Source organism: Pseudophryne corroboree, chromosome 10 (assembly GCF_028390025.1).
Source record: "Pseudophryne corroboree isolate aPseCor3 chromosome 10, aPseCor3.hap2, whole genome shotgun sequence".
Classification (NCBI taxonomy): domain Eukaryota; kingdom Metazoa; phylum Chordata; class Amphibia; order Anura; family Myobatrachidae; genus Pseudophryne; species Pseudophryne corroboree.
The window spans coordinates 97013053-97031984 of record NC_086453.1 but is presented as its reverse complement, the minus strand read 5'-3'; the positions used below and the strand labels follow the sequence as shown (position 1 = coordinate 97031984).

The 18932-nt window shown below is 49.3% G+C and overlaps 1 protein-coding gene across 6 annotated transcripts in view; it reads right to left on the bottom strand.

Annotated features, from left to right (window-relative positions):
• The window catches only part of IFT46 (intraflagellar transport 46), a 127870-nt gene extending 111184 nt beyond the window's left edge, over positions 1-16686 (bottom strand). Inside the window, exons 1-2 of one of the 6 annotated variants that reach the window (XM_063942629.1) lie at positions 16479-16686; positions 36-132 (exon numbers count right to left, since the gene is read on the bottom strand). In XM_063942629.1, coding sequence (XP_063798699.1) covers positions 36-132; positions 16479-16508 — 127 coding nt within the window. In that variant the 5' untranslated portion in view covers positions 16509-16686. The remainder of the gene's footprint in view (positions 1-35; positions 133-16478) is intronic. The other 5 variants (XM_063942634.1, XM_063942632.1, XM_063942630.1 and 2 more) reach the window with 5 other exon arrangements.
• Between the last annotated feature and the right edge of the window lie 2246 nt (positions 16687-18932).

Sequence of the window (18932 nt, the reverse complement as noted above, 5' to 3'; positions counted from 1 at the left end):
AAAGCTACATTCTCATTGTATAGGAGCATTCTCACCTGGTTTCCTTGGAGTTGGAGAGTGAACACTACCCACCTCCTCAGAGTCGTTGATCTCGAGGCTTTCGTCGTATGGCTGGTTCTGTACTAACCGTGTCTGGAACAAGTATGATTAAACCATCACATCCCATTGAATATTAATGTAAAAATATCAAAATTGAGGGCCTGACATAGAAATAGGCTCAGATTACACAGCTGCTGGGTCTTTGAACGGAGCGGCTATGTGATAATATGTTAATGCTGCAGGAGGTGTCTTGTGTAAATAGACACCTCCTGCCGGTTTCCCTGATCCACTGCTGCGTCCGACAATGCACCATCAGATCATTTGCGTGAACATCGGCCATCTGAGTAAACCTCAAGTTACTTAAGATGACTGTGAAATGAATGCTTGCTGAAGACAGTAAAATTGTATTCAAGGATTCAGCCACTGCAGCAGGACCACAAAATGAGGCAGACACCCCTTGTTTTCTGTAATGCTGCCTATCGCCAGCCACAAATGCTGTTTTGGGAACTGTGAGCGACATCGCGGCCGCGGATCTGCACACGCGCAGATCTAAAAACATTGGAGATGTGCGTGGAAAAAGTACGCATATGGAGAATTCGTGTTACACATACTGTGTGAGTGCCGTATAACTCGGAAGCGCCGAGCATCTTCTTTTGTGATTTTTATTCCATGAAAATGCGTCTTACACACAATACCAATGCAATAGGATGCACAAGCAGCTTCTGCTGATTAAAATGATATGTGTAACACGAAAATGATATGTGTGTGACTGCGACTTAATTTGCATACAAAATGCTATGCTACAGTGTTTTCATGGAAAACATTGTAACGTGGCATTTCGGATGCAGATAGAGCCGAAATTACTCATGCCGCATATCCAATGCTTAAAGTGGTCCTGGAGAGGTGGGGGAACTCATCTCCCCCACCACCCGTCCCCATTAGCGCGCGCTGAAGGAGCGTGCGCTGCAAAAAGGGGTGTGGTTTCACAAGGAAGGGGCGTGGTCACACAAAACTACACCAATTCAAAATAATGCCTCACAGTAGCACAATCTTATTCATATTTCCCAAATACTAGTACCCTTTACACATACAATGCCCGCAGCGGTGCCCCCCCCCCCCCCCCCCAATTTTAGATTTGATTCCCAATATAGCAGTATATGTTGAACAACCTTTGCTCACCTCTCTTATGTCTTCCAAGTGTCCCTTCTGCTTTCTTGTTTCCTTTGTCTGTCACTCTCCTCATGTGTCCATATCTTCATCCTAGGTATCCCTTACTCCCTATATACTGTACTCTCCTTTGTGACTGATCACCTAAATCAGAGGTTCTCAAACTCTGTCCTCGGGAGCCCACACAGTGCATGTTTTGCAGGTAACCCAGCAGGTGCACAGGTGTATTAATTACTCACTGACACATTTTAAAAGGTCCACAGGTGGAGCTAATTATTTCACTTGCGATTCTGTGAGGAGACCTGCAAAACATGCACTGTGTGGGCCCCCAAGGACCGAGTTTGAGAACCTCTGACCTAAATCTTTCTCTCCTTTACTTACCCCCTACACATTTCACTCCCTGCTACCCTTTCAGCCTCTGCTTCCATCTCACCCCGAGTCTATCACTCTCCCATCTCTCCCCCTGCTTCTTTCACCCCCTCTCCCCTCTCCCAACCTGCTTCTTTCACCCCCTCCCCCATCTCACCCCCTGCTTCTCTCTCACCCCCTGTGTCCTGAGAGCCTGGAGCATCGGGTCTCCCCCTGCATCAGAGGCTGTGGCCTGGAGCATTAGGCCGCGGCTGCAGTGTAAAGCTGGCAGCAGCTGCCAGGCAGTCCTCCTGGCTCGTGGACCGGCTGCTATTCAGAGAAGCAGGGCCCGCGCTTTGAATCTGGCGCCCACTGTGCGCCAATCACGGCTCACCAGCCAATTAGAAGCTGCCACTTGACAGCTTCTCATTGGCTGGCGATACACGAGCCGTGATTGGCTCATGCCAGATTTTGAAATAGCCGCCCCTTCTTTTGATTGGTACTGCAGCCGGTCCGCGAGCCGGAATTGACTGGCGGCCGCTGCCATCTTAACAATGCAGCAAGGACCTGATGCTCAGTTGTTGGTGGCTGGACAGAGGCAAAACTGGTTCCGCCTGCAATTAGAGGTGACGGAACGCAGTTCCGCCCCACTTTAACCTCTGCACATATCATTTTAATCAGCAGAAGCTGCTCGTGCATCATATTGCACTACATTGTAAGATGCATTTTCTCTGAAAAAAATAAATAAAAAGACGCTGGCCAGTGTATAATTGTTTTCAGAAGACAGTACGGGTATCATGTACATTGAGCACAGTGCCCTATTTCTTCTTCTAGAGCAGCAGAGGTTCCCAAACGCGGTCCTCAAGGCACCACAACAGTCCAGGATTTAGGTATATCCATGGCTCAGCACAGATGGTTAAATCAAATTGGTTAAGGTGGTAATTAAGTCACCTGTGGCCAAGCATGGATACATTTAAAACCAGGACTGTTGGGGTGCCTTGAGGACCACGTTTGGGAAACTATGTTCTAGAGCTTTCTTCAGGTAACAGAATATGGACATTCATGAAAAACAACAAAATATTCAACATACAGAAACTTTCACCAATAAAAAACACCCACAAGTGCAAATCAGAACAATGAAAGGCGTAAGTAGTAGCTCCGTAAAGTATACTGTTCAGTCATTTCATAATAATATTTACATTTGTTAGATTTTTGGTTGTGTGTAAAGTCTGTGTAAAGCGTATAGCCGGATTTAATGACCTGATTAAGAGTTACATTATTAGAGTGCCAAAGAGATCATCGCACTACCATGTTCATATCTAAATACGTCAATTACATTTCCAGAAATTCATACTATATCACTTTCTCTTAGGGAAAACTGAAAGCTAATAAAATAAGATTTTACTTACCGATAAATCTATTTCTCGTAGTCCGTAGTGGATGCTGGGGACTCCGTCAGGACCATGGGGAATAGCGGCTCCGCAGGAGACAGGGCACAAAAGTAAAAGCTTTAGGATCAGGTGGTGTGCACTGGCTCCTCCCCCCATGACCCTCCTCCAAGCCTCAGTTAGGATACTGTGCCCGGACGAGCGTACACAATAAGGAAGGATTTTGAATCCCGGGTAAGACTCATACCAGCCACACCAATCACACTGTACAACCTGTGATCTGAACCCAGTTAACAGCATGATAACAGCGGAGCCTCTGAAAAGATGGCTCACAACAATAATAACCCGATTTTTGTACCAATAACTATGTACAAGTATTGCAGACAATCCGCACTTGGGATGGGCGCCCAGCATCCACTACGGACTACGAGAAATAGATTTATCGGTAAGTAAAATCTTATTTTCTCTAACGTCCTAGTGGATGCTGGGGACTCCGTCAGGACCATGGGGATTATACCAAAGCTCCCAAACGGGCGGGAGAGTGCGGATGACTCTGCAGCACCGAATGAGAGAACTCCAGGTCCTCTTTAGCCAGGGTATCAAATTTGTAGAATTTTACAAACGTGTTCTCCCCCCGACCACGTAGCTGCTCGGCAGAGTTGTAATGCCGAGACCCCTCGGGCAGCCGCCCAGGATGAGCCAACCTTCCTTGTGGAATGGGCATTTACATATTTTGGCTGTGGCAGGCCTGCCACAGAATGTGCAAGCTGAATTGTACTACACATCCAACTAGCAATCGTCTGCTTAGAAGCAAGAGCACCCAGTTTGTTGGGTGCATACAGGATAACAGCAAGTCAGTTTTCCTGACTCCAGCCGTCCTGGAAACCGATATTTTCAGGGCCCTGACATCTAGCAACTTGGAGTCCTCCAAGTCCCTAGTAGCCGCAGGTACCACAATAAGCTGGTTCAGGTGAAACGCTGACACCACCTTAGGGAGAAACTGGGGACGAGTCCGCAGCTCTGCCCTGTCCGAATGGACAATCAGATATGGGCTTTTGTGAGACAAAGCCGCCAATTCTGACACTCGCCTGGCCGAGGCCAGGGCCAACATCATGGTCACTTTCCATGTGAGATATTTCAAATCCACAGATTTGAGCGGTTTAAACCAATGTGATTTGAGGAATCCCAGCACTACGTTGAGATCCCACAGTGCCACTGGAGGCACAAAAGGGGGTTGTATATGCAGTACTCCCTTGACAAACTTCTGGACTTCAGGAACTGAAGCCAATTCTTTCAGGAAGAAAATCGACAGGGCCGAAATTTGAACCTTAATGGACCCCAATCTGAGGCCCATAGACACTCCTGTTTGCAGGAAATGCAGGAATCGACCGAGTTGAAATTTCTTCGTGGAGCCTTCCTGGCCTCACACCACGCAACATATTTTTGCCACATGTGGTGATAATGTTGTGCGGTCACGTCCTTCCTGGCTTTGACCAGGGTAGGAATGACCTCTTCCGGAATGCCTTTTTTCCTTAGGATCCGGCGTTCAACCGCCATGCCGTCAAACGCAGCCGCGGTAAGTCTTGGAACAGACATGGTACGTGCTGAAGCAAGTCCCTTCTTAGCGGCAGAGGTCATGAGTCCTCTGTGATTATCTCTTGAAGTTCCGGGTACCAAGTCCTTCTTGGCCAATCCGGAGCCACGAGTATAGTTCTTACTCCTCTACGTCTTATAATTCTCAATACCTTGGGTATGAGAAGCAGAGGAGAAAAACACATACACCGACTGGTACGCCCACGGTGTTACCAGAACATCCACAGCTATTGCCTGAAAGTCTCTTGACCTGGCGCAATACCTGTCCAGTTTTTTGTTCAGGCGGGACGCCATCATGTACACCTTTGGTCTTTCCCAACAGTTCACAATCATGTGGAAAACTTCCCGATGAAGTCCCCACTCTCCCGGGTGGAGGTCGTGCCTGCTGAGGAAGTCTGCTTCCCAGTTGTCCACTCCCGGAATGAACACTGCTGACAGTGCTATCACATGATTTTCCGCCCAGCGAAAAATCCTTGCAGTTTTTGCCATTGCCCTCCTGCTTCTTGTGCCGCCCTGTCTGTTTACGTGGGCGACTGCCGTGATGTTGTCCCACTGGATCAATACCGGCTGACCTTGAAGCAGAGGTCTTGCTAAGCTTAGAGCATTATAAATTGCCCTTAGCTCCAGTATATTTATGTGGAGAAAAGTCTCCAGACTTGATCACACTCCCTGGAAATTTTTTTTTTTTTTTTTCTGTGTGACTGCTCCCCAGCCTCTCAGGCTGGCCTCCGTGGTCACCAGCATCCAATCCTGAATGCCGAATCTGCAGCCCTCTAGAAGATGAGCACTCTGTAACCACCACAGGAGAGACACCCTTGTCCTTGGAGACAGGGTTATCCGCTGATGCATCTGAAGATGCGATCCGGACCATTTGTCCAGCAGATTCCACTGAAAAGTTCTTGCGTGGAATCTGCCGAATGGAATCGCTTCGTAATAAGCCACCATTTTTCCCAGGACTCTTGTGCAATGATGCACTGACACTTTTCCTGGTTTTAGGAGGTTCCTGACTAGCTCGGATAACTCCCTGGCTTTCTCCTCCGGGAGAAACACCTTTTTCTGGACTGTGTCCAGAATCATCCCTAGGAACAGCAGACGTGTCGTCGGAAACAACTGCGGTTTTGGAATATTTAGAATCCACCCGTGCTGTCGTAGAACTACTTGAGATAGTGCTACTCCGACCTCCAACTGTTCTCTGGACCTTGCTCTTATCAGGAGGTCGTCCATTTTCTTCGAAGAAGAATCATCATTTCGGGCATTACCTTGGTAAAGACCCGGAGTGCCGTGGACAATCCAAACGGCAGCGTCTGAAACGGATAGTGACAGTTCTGTACCACGAACCTGAGATACCCTTGGTGAGAAGGGCAAATTGGGACATGGAGGTAAGCATCCCTGATGTCCCGGGACACCATATAGTCCCCTTCTTCCTGGTTCGCTATCACTGCTCTGAGTGACTCCATCTTGATTTGAACCTTTGTAAGTGTTCAAATATTTCAGATTTAGAATAGGTCTCACCGAGCCTTCTGGTTTCAGTACCACAATATAGTGTGGAATAATACCCCTTAACTTGTTGTAGGAGGGGTACTTTGATTATCACCTGCTGGGAATACAGCTTGTGAATTGTTTCCAATACTGGCTCCCTGTCGGAGGGAGACGTTGGTAAAGCAGACTTCAGGAACCTGCGAGGGGAAACGTCTCGACTTTCCAATCTGTACCCCTGGGATACTACTTGTAGGATCCAGGGGTCCTGTACGGCTCCAGCGTCATGCTGAGAACTTGGCAGAAGCGGTGGAAGGCTTCTGTTCCTGGGAATGGGCTGCCTGCTGCAGTCTTCTTCCCTTTCCTCTATCCCTGGGAAGATATGCTTATGGGGACGAAAGGACTGAGGCTGAAAAGACGGTGTCTTTTTCTGCATAGATGTGACTTAGGGTAAAAACGGTGGATTTCCCAGCAGTTGCCGTGGCCACCAGGTCCGATGGACCGACCCCAAATAACTCCTCCCCTTTATACGGCAATACATCTTTGTGCCGTTTGGAATCTGCATCACCTGACCACTGTCGTGTCCATAAACATCTTTTGGGAGATATGGACATCGCACTTACTCTTGATGCCAGAGTGCAAATATCCCTCTGTGCATCTCGCATATATAGAAATGCATTCTTTAAATGCTCTATAGTAAATAAAATACTGTCCCTGTCAAGGGTATCAATATTTTCAGTCAGGGAATCCGACCAAGCCACCCCCGCGCTGCACATTCAGGCTGAGGCGATCGCTGGTCGCAGTATAACACCAGTATGTGTGTATATACTTTTTAGGATATTTTCCAGCCTTCTATCAGCTGGCTCCTTGAGGGCGGCCGTATCTGGAGACGGTACCGCCACTTGTTTTGATAAGCGTGTGAGCGCCTTATCCACCCTAAGGGGTGTTTCCCAACGCGCCCTAACTTCTGGCGGGAAAGGGTATACCGCCAATAATTTTCTATCGGGGGAACCCCGCGCCTCATCACACACTTCATTTAATTTATCTGATTCAGGAAAACTATAGGTAGTTTTTCCACACCCCACATAATACCCTTTTTTGTGGTACTTGTAGTATCAGAAATATGTAACACCTCCTTCATTGCCCTTAACAAGTAACGTGTGGCCCTAAAGGAAAATACGTTTGTTTCTTCACCGTCGACACTGGAGTCAGTGTCCGTGTCTGTGTCTGTGTCGACCGACTGAGGTAAAATGGGCATTATAACGTCCCTGACGGTGTTTTAGACGCCTGGACAGATACTAATATGTTTGCCGGCCGTCTCATGTCGTCAACCGACTTGCAGCGTGTTGACATTATCACGTAATTCCTTAAATAAGCCATCTATTCCGGTGTCGACTCCCTAGAGAGTGACATCACCATTACAGGCAATTTGCTCCGCCTCCCAACATCGTCCTCATACATGTCGACACACGTACCGACACACAGCACACACACAGGGAATGCTCTGATAGAGGACAGGACCCACTAGCCCTTTGGGGAGACAGAGGGAGAGTTTGCCAGCACACACCAAAAACGCTATAATTATACAGGGACAACCTTTATATAAGTGCTTTTCCCTTATAGCATTTTAATATATGTAGTCATATCGCCAAATCAGTGCCCCCCCTCTCTGTTTTAACCCTGTTTCTGTAGTGCAGTGCAGGGGAGAGCCTGGGAGCCTTCCCACCAGCATTTCTGTGAGGGAAAATGGCGCTGTGTGCTGAGGAGAATAGGCCCCGCCCCCTTTTCGGCGGGCTTCTTCTCCCGTTTTTCTGAGACCTGGCAGGGGTTAAATACATCCATATAGCCCCCAGGGGCTATATGTGATGTATTTTTAGCCAGAATAAGGTACTTTCATTGCTGCCCAGGGCGCCCCCCCCAGCACCCTGCACCCTCAGTGACCGCTGTTATGAAGTGTGCTGACAACAATGGCGCACAGCTGCAGTGCTGTGCGCTACCTTATGAAGACTGAAAAGTCTTCTGCCGCCGGTTTCTGGACCTCTTCATTTTTCGGCATCTGCAAGGGGGTCGGCGGCGCGGCTCCGGGACGAACCCCAGGGTGAGACCTGTGTTCCGACTCCCTCTGGAGCTAATGGTGTCCAGTAGCCTAAGAAGCCAATCCATCCTGCACGCAGGTGAGTTCACTTCTCTCCCCTAAGTCCCTCGATGCAGTGAGCCTGTTGCCAGCAGGACTCACTGAAAATAAAAAACCTAACAAAACTTTTACTCTAAGCAGCTCTTTAGGAGAGCCACCTAGATTGCACCCTTCTCGGCCGGGCACAAAAATCTAACTGAGGCTTGGAGGAGGGTCATGGGGGGAGGAGCCAGTGCACACCATCTGATCCTAAAGCTTTTACTTTTGTGCCCTGTCTCCTGCGGAGCCGCTATTCCCCATGGTCCTGACGGAGTCCCCAGCATCCACTAGGACGTTAGAGAAAATAGGTTGAAATATGCACTGCAGAATACAAGCAACCCTGGGGGTAATTCAGACCTGATCGCTAGGGTGCGTTTTTTGCATCCCAGGTAGTTGCCGCCTACAGGGGGACGGGGAATTCGCTTGGCAGGTGTGCAATCGCAAGTGCAGGAGAGCTGCACAAACAGCAGTTTGCGCAGTCTCTGCACAGCCCAGGACTTACTCAGCCGCTGCAATGATCGGGGACGGAACAGACGTCACGAATCCTCCCACAAAACGCCGGGTCCCTCCTGCGTTTTTCCAGACACTCCCTAGTCAGTTGCCACCCACAAACATCCTCTTCCTGTGAATCTTCTTGCGATCGCCAGTGCGATTGGATTTTTCGCACCATCGCATCGCTGGCCGGCGCTCCCCCTTGCTGTGGACCGTCGTGCCTGCGCATTGCAGTGCATACCCATGTGCAGTTCAGACCTGATCACCCGCTGAGCGAAAAACGCACAGCAGCGATCAGGTCTGAATTAGCCCCCCCCCCCCCAATGCAGTGCACATGCAGTGTGACAACGGAGAGTCACTATGCAGCAGGGACGTGCAGTCAGGGGAGGCAGTGCCTCCCCTGTCATTAATGATTAAGATAATACAAAGAAGATGCATATGACACATATTCTGTGTCATATGTATCTTCTTAATATTATTCTTTACATTGCTCCTCTTTTTATGTGTTTGGGAGGCACCGATCGTGGTGCCTCCCGTTGTCACTGGGGAAAGTATGGGGAGCGGGGGGCGGGCACGGGCGGGGACTAGCCATGGGCTGTAAAAGCCCATTGAAAATATATGGGAAAGCGGCACCATTAGTGGTGCCGCTTTCATACAGGGACGTGCTTTCAACCTATGAAAGCACGTCCCTGTCAGTGAGGCCACAGTGATTAGCCAGCGGATCCGTCACTGGATCCGCTGTCAATCACTGTGTGGGCGACGCTGGCGGAGGAGGTGCGGGCGGCTGGATGCGGCGATGGTGCAGGCGGCGGGATGCGGCGGTGGTGCGGGCGGCGGGGGTGGAAAATTACCTTTATCCTGAAGAGTTTGGCAGCGGAGCGGTTCCAGTTTCAAAAATGGCGCCTCAGCGTAATTTTTGAAATTCAAGATGGCCGCCGCTAGCCACTCACGGCTCGCCGCGTCATCGCCCCGCCCCCTCCGGCTGACTTATATAAGTCAGCGCGAGGCGGAGGAGAGTCAGTCCGACGGCAGAGGAGGAGCAGTGAAGAGCTCCTGAAGAAAGAAGACGGCCGGAAGTCCTGGCTGGGCGGCGGCTATGCAAAAGAGCTTAGCAGCCGCCGCCCACCAGGTGAAGACGCTGGAAGCCATGGGGGGGTGGCGCCCCCCCAGGTGAAGACGCCGGAAGCCCTGGGAAGGCGGCGGCCACGCAAAAGAGCTTAAAGGCCGCCGCCCCCAGGTGAAGACCCAGTTTAATAAAGCTTATTTTCGAGACGTGTGGCGTTTTATTTTAATATTTTCTTTACAGGTGGACTATAGGTGCCAGCGGGCCCTTTATGTCCGGGCATGCTGGCAATTGTGGTTCTCCAAGTGCCAGCATGCTGGGGCAGGCTTGCTGGGACCTGTAGGCTACCTGTAAAGAACAATTTCTCTGACGTCCTAGTGGATGCTGGGAACTCCGAAAGGACCATGGGGAATAGCGGCTCCGCAGGAGACTGGGCACAAAAGTAAAAGCTTTAGGACTACCTGGTGTGCACTGGCTCCTCCCCCTATGACCCTCCTCCAAGCCTCAGTTAGATTTTTGTGCCCGAACGAGAAGGGTGCACACTAGGTGGCTCTCCTGAGCTGCTTAGTGAAAAAGTTTAAGTTAGGTTTTTTATTTTCAGTGAATCCTGCTGGCAACAGGTTCACTGCACCGAGGGACTAAGGGGAGAAGAAGCGAACTCACCTGCGTGCAGAGTGGATTGGGCTTCTTAGGCTACTGGACATTAGCTCCAGAGGGACGATCACAGGCCCAGCCATGGATGGGTCCCAGAGCCGCGCCACCGGCCCCCTTACAGAGCCAGAAGACTGAAGAGGTCCGGAAAATCGGCGGCAGAAGACGTCCTGTCTTCAATAAGGTAGCGCACAGCACCGCAGCTGTGCGCCATTGCTCTCAGCACACTTCACACTCCGGTCACTGAGGGTGCAGGGCGCTGGGGGGGGCGCCCTGAGACGCAATAAAAACACCTTAGATGGCAAAAAATACATCACATATAGCTCCTGGGCTATATGGATGCATTTAACCCCTGCCAATTTTTCCTTAAAAAAGCGGGAGAAAGGCCGCCGATAAGGGGGCGGAGCCTATCTCCTCAGCACACTGGCGCCATTTTTCCTCACAGCTCCGTTGGAGGGAAGCTCCCTGACTCTCCCCTGCAGTCCTGCACTACAGAAACAGGGTAAAACAAGAGAGGGGGGGGGCACTAATTTGGCAGATAAATCTATACAGCAGCTATATAAGGGAAAAACACTTATATAAGGTTATCCCTGTATATATATAGCGCTCTGGTGTGTGCTGGCAAACTCTCCCTCTGTCTCCCCAAAGGGCTAGTGGGGTCCTGTCCTCTATCAGAGCATTCCCTGTGTGTGTGCTGTGTGTCGGTACGTTGTGTCGACATGTATGAGGAGGAAAATGGTATGGAGGCGGAGCAATTGCCTGTAATAGTGATGTCACCCCCTAGGGAGTCGACACCTGACTGGATGGTCTTATGGAAGGAATTACGTGATAGTGTCAGCACTGTACAAAAGACTGTTGACGACATGAGACAGCCGGCAAATCAGTTATTACCTGTACAGGCGTCTCAAACACCGTCAGGGGCTCTAAAGCGCCCGTTACCTCAGATGGTCGACACAGACCAAGACACGGACACTGACTCCAGTGTCGACGGTGAGGAAACAAACGTATTTTCCAGTAGGGCCACACGTTACATGATCACGGCAATGAAGGAGGTTTTGAACATTTCTGATACTACAAGTACCACAAAAAAGGGTATTATGTGGGGTGTGAAAAAACTACCCGTAGTTTTTCCTGAATCAGATGAATTAAATGAGGTGTGTGATGAAGCGTGGGTTTCCCCCCATAAAAAACTGCTAATTTCTAAAAAATTATTGGCATTATACCCTTTCCCGCCAGAGGTTAGGGCGCGTTGGGAAACACCCCCTAGGGTAGATAAGGCGCTCACACGCTTATCAAAACAAGTGGCGTTACCGTCTCCTGATACGGCCGCCCTCAAGGAACCAGCTGATAGGAAGCTGGAAAATATCCTAAAAAGTATATACACACATACTGGTATTATACTGCGACCAGCAATCGCCTCAGCCTGGATGTGCAGTGCTGGGGTGGCTTGGTCGGATTCCCTGACTGAAAATATTGATACCCTGGACAGGGACAGTATATTATTGACTATAGAGCATTTAAAGGATGCATTTCTATATATGCGAGATGCACAGAGGGATATTTGCACTCTGGCATCAAGAGTAAGTGCGCTGTCCATTTCTGCCAGAAGAGGGTTATGGACGCGACAGTGGTCAGGTGATGCGGATTCCAAACGGCATATGGAAGTATTGCCGTATAAAGGGGAGGAGTTATTTGGGGTCGGTCTATCGGACCTGGTGGCCACGGCAACGGCTGGGAAATCCAACTTTTTACCCCAGGTCACCTCTCAGCAGAAAAAGACACCGTCTTTTCAGGCTCAGTCCTTTCGTCACCATAAGGGCAAGCGGGCAGAAGGCCACTCATATCTGCCCCGGGACAGAGGAAGGGGAAAAAGACTGCAGCAGGCAGCCTCTTCCCAGGAACAGAAGCCCTCCCCCGCTTCTGCCAAGTCCTCAGCATGACGCTGGGGCCTTACAAGCGGACTCAGGCACGGTGGGGGCCCGTCTCAAGAATTTCAGCGCGCAATGGGCTCACTCGCAAGTGGACCCCTGGATCCTACAGGTAGTATCTCAGGGGTACAAATTGGAATTCGAGACGTCTCCCCCTCGCCGGTTCCTGAAGTCTGCTTTACCAACGTCTCCCTCCGACAGGGAGGCGGTATTGGAAGCCATTCACAAGCTGTATTCCCAGCAGGTGATAATCAAGGTACCCCTCCTACAACAGGGAAAGGGGTATTATTCCACGCTGTTTGTGGTACCGAAGCCGGACGGCTCGGTGAGACCTATTTTAAATCTGAAATCCTTGAACACTTACATACAAAGGTTTAAATTCAAGATGGAGTCACTCAGAGCAGTGATAGCGAACCTGGAAGAAGGGGACTATATGGTGTCTCTGGACATCAAGGATGCTTACCTCCATGTCCCAATTTGCCCTTCTCACCAAGGGTACCTCAGGTTTGTGGTACAGAACTGTCACTATCAGTTTCAGACGCTGCCGTTTGGATTGTCCACGGCACCCCGGGTCTTTACCAAGGTAATGGCCGAAATGATGATTCTTCTTCGAAGAAAAGGCGTCTTAATTATCCCTTACTTGGACGATCTCCTGATAAGGGCAAGGTCCAGAGAACAGTTAGAGGTCGGAGTAGCACTATCTCAAGTAGTACTACGACAGCACGGGTGGATTCTAAATATTCCAAAATCGCAGCTGATTCCGACGACACGTCTGCTGTTCCTAGGGATGATTCTGGACACAGTCCAGAAAATGGTGTTTCTCCCGGAGGAGAAAGCCAGGGAGTTATCCGACCTAGTCAGGAACCTCCTAAAACCAGGCCAAGTGTCAGTGCATCAATGCACAAGGGTCCTGGGAAAAATGGTGGCTTCTTACGAAGCGATTCCATTTGGCAGATTCCACGCAAGAACTTTTCAGTGGGATCTGCTGGACAAATGGTCCGGATCGCATCTTCAAATGCATCAGCGTATAACCCTGTCTCCAAGGACAAGGGTGTCTCTCCTGTGGTGGTTGCAGAGTGCTCATCTTCTAGAGGGCCGCAGATTCGGCATTCAGGACTGGGTCCTGGTGACCACGGATGCCAGCCTGAGAGGCTGGGGAGCAGTCACACAGGGAAGAAATTTCCAGGGCTTGTGGTCAAGCATGGAAACGTCACTTCACATAAATATCCTGGAACTAAGGGCCATTTACAATGCCCTAAGTCAGGCAAGGCCTCTGCTTCAGGGTCAGCCGGTGTTGAACCAGTCGGACAACATCACGGCAGTCGCCCACGTAAACAGACAGGGCGGCACAAGAAGCAGGAGGGCAATGACGGAAGTTGCAAGGATTCTTCGCTAGGCGGAAAAATATTGTGATAGCACTGTCAGCAGTGTTCATTCCGGGAGTGGACAACTGGGAAGCAGACTTCCTCAGCAGACACGACCTCCACCCGGGAGAGTGGGGACTTCATCCAGAAGTCTTCCACATGATTGTGAACCATTGGGAAAAACCAAAAGGTGGACATGATGGCGTCCCGCCTCAACAAGAAACTGGACAGATATTGCGCCAGGTCAAGGGACCCTCAGGCAATAGCTGTGGACGCTCTGGTAACACCGTGGGTGTACCAGTCAGTGTATGTGTTCCCTCCTCTGCCTCTCATACCCAAGGTACTGAGAATCATAAGAAGGAGAGGAGTAAGGACTATACTCGTAGCTCCGGATTGGCCAAGAAGGACTTGGTACCCGGAACTTCAAGAGATGCTCACGGAGGACCTGTGGCCTCTACCTCTAAGAAAGGACCTGCTCCAGCAGGGACCCTGTCTGTTCCAAGACTTACCGCGGCTGCGTTTGACGGCATGGAGGTTGAACGCCGGATCCTGAAGGAAAAAGGCATTCCGGATGAAGTCATCCCTACCCTGATCAAAGCCAGGAAGGATGTAACTGTGCAACATTATCACCGTATTTGGCGTAAATATGTTGCGTGGTGTGAGGCCAGGAAGGCCCCTACAGAGGAATTTCAACTGGGTCGTTTCCTGCATTTCCTGCAAACAGGACTGTCTATGGGCCTAAAATTAGGCTCCATTAAGGTTCAAATTTCGGCCCTGTCGATATTCTTCCAGAAAGAACTAGCTTCAGTTCCTGAAGTTCAGACTTTTGTCAAGGGGGTACTGCATATACAGCCTCCTTTTGTGCCTCCAGTGGCACCTTGGGATCTCAATGTAGTTTTGGGGTTCCTAAAATCACATTGGTTTGAACCACTCACCACTGTGGAATCAAAATATCTCACATGGAAAGTGGTAATGCTGTTAGCCCTGGCTTCAGCCAGGCGTGTCTCAGAATTGGCGGCTTTATCCTATAAAAGCCCTTACCTAATTTTTCATACGGACAGGGCAGAATTGAGGACTCGCCCTCAATTTCTCCCTAAGGTGGTTTCAGCGTTTCACTTAAACCAGCCTATTGTGGTACCTGCGGCTACTAGGGACTTGGAGGATTCCAAGTTGCTGGACGTAGTCAGGGCCCTGAAAATATATGTTTCCAGGACGGCTGGAGTCAGGAAATCTGACTCGCTGTTTATCCTGTATGCACCCAACAAGCTGGGTGCTCCTGCTTCTAAGCAGACTATTGCTCGTTGGATTTGTAGTACAATTCAGCTTGCACATTCTGTGGCAGGCCTGCCACAGCCAAAATCTGTAAAAGCCCATTCCACACGGAAAGTGGGCTCATCTTGGGCGGCTGCCCGAGGGGTCTCGGCTTTACAACTTTGCCGAGCAGCTACTTGGTCAGGGGCAAACACGTTTGCTAAATTCTACAAATTTGATACCCTGGCTGAGGAGGACCTGGAGTTCTCTCATTCGGTGCTGCAGAGTCATCCGCACTCTCCCGCCCGTTTGGGAGCTTTGGTATAATCCCCATGGTCCTTTCGGAGTTCCCAGCATCCACTAGGACGTCAGAGAAAATAAGAATTTACTTACCGATAATTCTATTTCTCATAGTCCGTAGTGGATGCTGGGCGCCCATCCCAAGTGCGGATTGTCTGCAATACTTGTACATAGTTATTGTTACAAAAATCGGGTTATTATTGTTGTGAGCCATCTTTTCAGAGGCTCCTCTGTTCTCATGCTGTTAACTGGGTTCAGATCACAAGTTGTACGGTGTGATCGGTGTGGTTGGTATGAGTCTTACCCGGGATTCAAAATCCTTCCTTATTGTGTACGCTCGTCCGGGCACAGTATCCTAACTGAGGCTTGGAGGAGGGTCATAGGGGGAGGAGCCAGTGCACACCAGGTAGTCCTAAAGCTTTTACTTTTGTGCCCAGTCTCCTGCGGAGCCGCTATTCCCCATGGTCCTTTCGGAGTTCCCAGCATCCACTACGGACTATGAGAAATAGAATTATCGGTAAGTAAATTCTTATTATTACTATTCTTTGCAGGTGGACTACAGGTGCCAGCAGGCCCTTTATGTCCGGGCATGCTGGCACTTGTGGTTCTCCAAGTGCCAGCATGCTGGGGCAGGCTTGCTGGGACCTGTAGGCCACATGTAAAGAACAATATTAACACACAATGAACCCCGCACTCACCGCCACCAGGGGTGCGGGGCATAGCACTGGGCTATCAGCCCAGTGCTGGTTATTGCTCGGGAGGGGGGACCCCATTTTTATTTTTTGGGGTTCCCACTTTCCGAGGAATTCCAACCCTGGGCTGACTGGCTGGGGGGGGGGCAGATTAATGTTATGGCAGGGGGACGCCATACTGAGTGTCTCCCCTGCTATGGCATTACTCCCCCTGGCTGGTTCTGCCTAGTGCTGGTTTTCCTGATGTGTTGGGGGACCACACTTTTTTTTTTTTTTTTTTTCGGGGGGAGCTTGTTAGCTGCCAGTGCCTCCCCAACCAGTGACCTCACCGCACGTCACTGCTATGCAGGACCACTAGTGTCTAGTTACTTATAATTAAAACCAGAAAGTACAACTTGTCTTGTTGAGGGTGTTACCTGCAATAAACGAAAGCTCATGCCTTATATACATATACTGAATACTTTGCTAAGATCATCATGTTCATAACTTCATTTTATCTCCGCCAACCATGTAACCCCTGTGTGCACATTAGCTAGATAAGCCATGCAGTTACCTGCAGCCCCTCTGCATGTGCCTCCTCCATTGCTGCCTCCTATAACTGGTGGTACAAATACCCCAGCAGCCGTTACCTCGGGTCCAGGGTTCTAGCTGCTACTGGTGCCTGAGTCCCGCAGACTGCGGACCAAGCAACGTCACTATGGAAACGGTGAGAACTTCCGCCAGCCAGCTCTTCCGTTGAAATTGGGCAATTCAGCTACTCACTTCCGCCCTCACTTGTGAACTACACGCTATACCCTTCCGCCCTCTCATGTGCACTACGCACACCCTTCCGCCCTCACTACTCACTTCCGCCTTTACGCTGACATTTTTCAGCGCTAACTTACCAAGTAAAGTTACATAACGGAAAGCATGACTAGTATGTAACTGCACGTTAGTTCCATGTGTGTACGCATCTGTTAACCAAGGAAGGGTTTCTCAATACAATATGAAGATGATGATACTAAATGTTTGTCAAGTGTGGTTCCCTTAAAACTATTTGAATTTGCGCGTATTGCATAAATTTGCTTTGTAAATTCCTAGATTAGCATATGTCAGAGGTTCTCAAACGTAGCCCTCAGGGCACCCTTACTGTCCAAGTTTTAGGTGTATCTATGGCTCAGCCAGATGGTTAAATCAAATTGACGAAGGTGCTTATTAAGTCACCTGTGGCCAAGTATGGATATAGTTATAACCTGGACCATTGGTGTGCCTTGAAGACTGCGTTTGAGAACCTCTGGTATATGATGTTTAGACGATTCTTCCACTTAAAGCTGTTTGCGACTGGATAGGCAGGACACTGACGTCTAACGTAGGTTAAGTATAGCAAGGGCACATTCACACAATTGCGAACTCAGGTATTTGTACCACCAGTTATAGTAGGCAGGACACAGGACAAGACCGCTGTTCTCTTATAGCACTGCCCTGTCACTTTCCAAACAATATAATTGCAAAGCCCTTACCTCCCTCTATAGCTGTGAATCCCAGTTTCTCTTGGCAAGCTTCAACTCCCCCCTCCCTTCCCTTCCCTTCATCTTTCTTTGCCCACAACAAGGCCACAAACTTTACATTCAATATTAAATCCACCCATCAGGACATTGCCTCCCACCAGTATCCCCCACCCCTTCCATTCCCCTCCTGACTCTTCTCATACTCCCTCTCCAACCTGCCTAGCATGGGTTCTTCATTTCTAATCTCTGGAGATGAAGTTAGTGCCATTATCTGGTACCTCCGTCTCCTCCCCCATAGATCCTTTCCTCTCCAACCTTCTCCATTCCCTCTTTCCCACTGTCTGTTTCCATATCACCCACCTCTTCAACCTATCACTCACACTGCCCCCTCTGCATTCAGTCATGTTCTAGTTTCTCACATACTCAAGAAGCCCTGATTCTGTCTTTACCTACTGCCCAATCGCTCTACTCCCCTTCTCATCCAAAGTCCTTGAAAGAATGTTATAGAGCCATCTTACTTCTTTCTCTCCTCCCTCCTTGCTTCACTTCATGCTGTCTTTTGTCATTTTCACTTTATTGAAGAGGCCCTCATTAAGGTCAGTAATGACCTTCTGGCGGGGCCATTGCTCTTTACTCAATCTCCTTGATGTCTTCTCTGGCTCTGACACTTTGGAGCATCCTCTTTTCCTTCAAATCCTTTACTCCCTTGGTCTACAGGACACTATAATCTGCTGGCTGCCTTTATACCTCACTGATCACTCTGTCTCTTCTAATGACTAAACCTTTCCTCTCCTGCTACCTGTACATGTCCCTCAAGGCTCTGCTGTTGGTCCCCTTATTTTCTTCCTTTATACTGCCTTCCTTGGAGCAGGATTCATAGGTTGCTGCTATGCCAATGTTTGTGCATGTTTTTTGTACTGTATATGTGTCATGATGGTTTACCAATGACAGTCGCAGTGATAATTTGGACACAGAGTGATTGACAGTTAGTGTGCGTTTATGGGAAGTAACGAGACAGCTAGTCACACTGGAGAGTCGAGATCGGTTTGTGGGCGTGCCGCAGCCAGCAACTGCATCTTTATATTCACTTTCACTGTCCCCAGTAGTTTTGTTCCAACGGACATTCTAAGCAGCTTAGAGATGCAACATTAAACATGACATGTCTGAGCTCATCATCTTCCCACCCTCCTGAGTCCTATTCACTATCCATCGAAAAGATCACCATCTCTTCTGTCCCATATGTACACTTTCTAGGAGTTGTCCTTGACTCTGGTCCTGATTCATATTTATAAGTAAAGCAAAAAAGCACACAAATGGGCAAAACCATGTTGCACTGCAGGTGGGGCAGATGTAACATGTGCAGAGAGATTTAGATTTGGATGGGTTATATTTTTTCTGTGCACGCTAACTAGCTGCTTTTGCATGTAGCTCACAAATGTTAGCTTTATTTTTACATAGAAATATAGATTTCAGTTTGAACGCACCCACCCAAATCTCTGCATTTGTTACATCTGCCCCAC